This window comes from Pyxicephalus adspersus, chromosome 10 (genome assembly GCF_032062135.1).
Source record: "Pyxicephalus adspersus chromosome 10, UCB_Pads_2.0, whole genome shotgun sequence".
NCBI classification, from domain to species: domain Eukaryota; kingdom Metazoa; phylum Chordata; class Amphibia; order Anura; family Pyxicephalidae; genus Pyxicephalus; species Pyxicephalus adspersus.
Window position 1 is genome coordinate 7,838,517 of NC_092867.1, and position 4,216 is coordinate 7,842,732.

At 40.9% G+C, this 4,216-nt stretch overlaps 1 protein-coding gene across 2 annotated transcripts in view; it reads right to left on the bottom strand.

The window, feature by feature from the left end:
• Positions 1–206: 206 nt before the first annotated feature.
• Positions 207–4,216, bottom strand: part of CLSTN3 (calsyntenin 3) — a 40,612-nt gene continuing 36,602 nt past the window's right edge. For both annotated transcript variants that reach the window (XM_072423792.1, XM_072423793.1), the window contains exon 19: positions 207–1,617. In XM_072423792.1, the coding sequence (XP_072279893.1) occupies positions 1,537–1,617 (81 nt within the window). In that variant the 3' untranslated portion in view covers positions 207–1,536. The remainder of the gene's footprint in view (positions 1,618–4,216) is intronic.

Below are 4,216 nucleotides of genomic sequence, written 5' to 3' on the forward strand. Positions count from 1 at the left end.
TATGTAGAAAGAGTTAACAATTTCCATGGGGCATACATACTTTTTTACAAGACTGTTTGACTAAAAAATGCAAAGCATATGGATTTTTATTAAAGCAAACCTGTGATTTTCCCTTTTCTCCTTTCACTTGCTGTAAGAGAAGTTCATTGTTAGAGTTCACATTTGCTTTAACTCATACCCACAACAAAACACAAAGAGCCAGCATATTCTCTATATATATTTTTTATATATAGTTTTATATATATTTATACCAGAAATCAGTGTTATTTCATTCATCGTCGTGTCCCCCCTCTTTTCTGAAAACTCCCTTCACAAGGACTGATAGATGAATCACGGTGAGGGGGGTGGAAGAAAATGACCAGGGCTAATATGCTGGAGCTAAGGAATTAGGGTCGCTGCTCACAAGAACCAGTCACATGCCATTGTTGAAGCTGTGCTGGAATATGATTGGTCGCTGTGAGTCCTCGGACACTTTCCTGCACGCTAGCATTTTACAAACAAAGTCCCGTCATAGGGAGGAAAGGGTGGTAGAATGGATGGTAAGGAGGTAAGATGGCTGATTTCAGGCCATGGTGTCTAGGGGTCATCAGCCTCTCTATAAACAAAGACTTCCTGGAGTTGGGAAGTTTCTTCTAGCTCACAAGGAGGACTTATGGTCTTATTTATCATGTTTAAAGTAGGACTGTCTGCTTTTCCAATAGAGGCCAAGTTCTCCAATATACAGGTCTGCTTCTCATTTGGCTAGGCACTAATGAGCTCTGCATCTCTTTTGGGTAGGCACCAGTGAGTCCATTGGTGTCCCTTTCGCCTTTGAGGTTAAGGTAAGGAATCCTTTGTAAGGGAATGACCCAACATTGGTGTCACTAAACTGATAGATTGATAAACAATGTCCCATACAGCTTGTTCTCAAAGAACTGTTTGTTGCCCATAACAATCTGATTCTCTTGAGCTCCCCCAGGAGAATAAAAGGGAGAGTCTGGTTGCTTTAAGCAATGCAGACAGTTCCTAATTTAGGCATTGATAAATAAGGCACTAGTCCCATTTGTTGGTGTGAAGCTGACCCCCCTTTGGCGTCAATATTTGATTAATAATCTAAGTAGGGAGTGAATCCGCAGCCCCTCAAGAACCTAATGTCGAAACATCACATGAGACCGTTACAAACACAGCATGAAAGAGAGGAGGCAGCAAATTTTCCCCTGAGAAATGATGACGTGAGTGTGAGGGAGAGGGAAGGGGCGTCCAGAGAGATGATGAGCGCGTGACGCACAATCCAATGAGTGAATCCAAGGTGGAGACACTCTGAAGTAAGCACGAGCTCCAAATCAAGGAATAAAACAGGATACGCCCCAGTCTGAGTGTCTATACGTGGCACTCTTCGCTTAGAGTGTCAAAACGTCGTACACGCCCCTAGAAGAGTGCGTGGGTTAAGTGGCGCACACCGCAAAGTTGTGTCAGGATGTGGCAGACACACCACGTGATGGTGGGAATGACACATAAGCGAGAAGCACACATATGCACAGCTGAAAGAGTCGACTGTCAACGTGACTCGTCTTCTAGGTCCCGCTTCTCAGGGACGGCTGCCTTCTGTTTGGGGACCAAACCACGAGACTGCAAGGACTGCAAGAGACAAGAAAACAGATTGGTGAAGGAAAAATTTGTGAACACCTGACCATAACATCTACAGCACATGAGCAAAAATGTGTGACTTCCTCTATATAACACCTGTATGAGCTAGTCGGACTTCTCCGAAACCAAGATCTGGATCTGAACCCAATGCCAGCAGAACTAAACCCAAAATAAAACAAAACACACTTGCCTTTAATGCCGCAGATCTGTTGATCCGTTGGGAGGTTTTTTTCTTTGGGTCCTGCGTTGTCTTCCGGGTTCTTCTTTCTACGTCACCTGATCTCGCAGGCGTGAGTTCGGGTGACATAGATAGGGAAAAAGATTGCACGGCAATTTTTTTCTTCCATTAAAGAAAGGGCTCCTGCTGCCCGAGAAAATGAGCAGCCAAGAGTTTCCTGTGATGCGTGATGCAGGTATCCTGATTGATCACTGCAGCTATCAAGACAGAAAGGAGAGGTGCTGCACTCTTTTTTTTTTTTAATTTAAATAAAAGGATTGTCTACCCTTTCATGTAAAGTAAAAATTTGGATTTTAGGTACGCTTTAAGGTAGCTTAGTGGGAAATCCACCGCTAGACCCAGACACAGCCCTGGGTTCAGACCCGTATCCTAACAAATATGCAGTTGTCTCTAAACTTTTCTATCATCACCCCAACTCTAAGAAGGCTATACACAACATTTTGTGGGTGTGTCTATAGGAATTTGAGCGCAGCCATCCAAAGAACATTTATGAGGTCACATATAGAGGATGAGAAGACCTGGCTTACAATAAAAGTTCTGATTGATCCCAAAGGTTCAGTAGAAATAAACTCAAGGCTCTCTGCAGGCCACTCAAATTCCACATGAGATTCATTGGACCAAGTAAGCTGGCTTTGTACTAAGAAACACAATCCTGTCGGAACAGAAAAGGACCTTCTACAAGCTGTTTTTACAAGATTGGAAGTGCACATCTGTCTAAAAAATGTTAACAGAACCCTTCACTGGAAACACCGCAACACAATCATTTGAAGGGTGTGTCCAAATACCTGCTTTCGTCTATAGGATATATATCCTTTATTTGCATACATTTAGGATTTGCTTTGAAAATGCTTATTATTACGCTTTCTTCTTTACTATCTTTCCTTTACCATATTAGTATCTTTTTGTTTCCTAACCAACATTTTAATAGATTTAAATAATTCTAAAAGTTTTTTGGGCAGAAAGGTTCTTTACTTAGGTTCAAGGAGTAAATGGAGACTTTATATAGTTTTGCCTACCCCAGAGAACAAACAAGAGTTTAGCTCTCTGGCGAAACACGTTGGGTTAAATCTTTATATAAAAGGCCGCAATCCCTATATCTGGATGTTTACATATGGACTTTTTCATGTCAATTTGGACATAGCAATAAGTCCCGAATACCATGTGACAGTAAAACCCTGGTTATTCCAAACTCAGATAACCAAAAACATATACCACAGCTTTGCAAGGGCTCCAGGAGCAATAATGAGAGCGGAGCTGTCAGGAGGGCAGAGCAGAGCTCCTCTGATTGCTCCGCTTCGTGATTGGCTGAGAAAAGGGAAACCCTGATATTGGCTCAGGGGTCATCAGGGTTTTCCTTTTCTCAGCCATGCCGCACTAGAGGTCAATGGGAACAAGCCTTCCCATTCAAGTCTAGTGCTAAATGGCTAAAAAAACCTCATTTAACCGGGAAACTATACTTATCCCGAATCGGCCATTCCCCGTAGGTGCCGGATAACTGAGGTTCTACTGTAATAGGATAAACTCTGTCTAGTGCCACTTATTGGTCAATGTGCTATTGAGTTATTGTATTATTGTATCTCCTCACTGTTGTACAATATGTATGCTAATAATACAGAGTAAAAATACTCGTTGTCACTATACCTAATGCTTAAAAACTTCTCTAGTCTTCTTAATTCGATTCCTATGTTTAGGTAATCCTAATTATTTATTTTGTACAAGCATGTTTGTTTATTTTTTGCATTGCAATCAAATGTCTAGAAAGTTGAAAGTCAGCCACGTTTCCTTAAGGCTTTAGATGGAGTGGAGGTGGTTTGGAACAGGTCAACCAGTAGTGACCACATTGGATAAAAAGGATGGAAAGACCCAGACAGCATCTGATAGGACAGAGGTTCTTACCTATCCTTACCCTACTAAAAATGCAATTTTATTAGTTTGTTATATTTTAAGAATGTCTGCTTTCTTCCTGTCCTGGAGAACATACAATATTAAAAAACCCAGAAACAGGGAAAACCTTACATAGAATGAAATCCTTTCTTGTGTGATTTTATCCAAGCATATTGCTACAATATTTAGTTCATCATCAATTGATTCTTTAACACATTTTGCAGCTTTCAAAGTTTCCCTAAGATGAAAGCTGAAATGAAATTCCCTGCCAGGTTTGCTGTGTATTCCTCCAATGGGGAAATTCATTTTTAATTTCTGCCCTTGTGACACCTTGTCACTCTTTCATATAAAAGATGTCACAGAACCAGAAAGTGGAGAAAAAAACTGAGGCAGGGACGTAAATCCAGTAAATCCATAAAGTCATTAAACCATACCTATATTATCCAAAGTGAGAAAATAAAGGTTTTA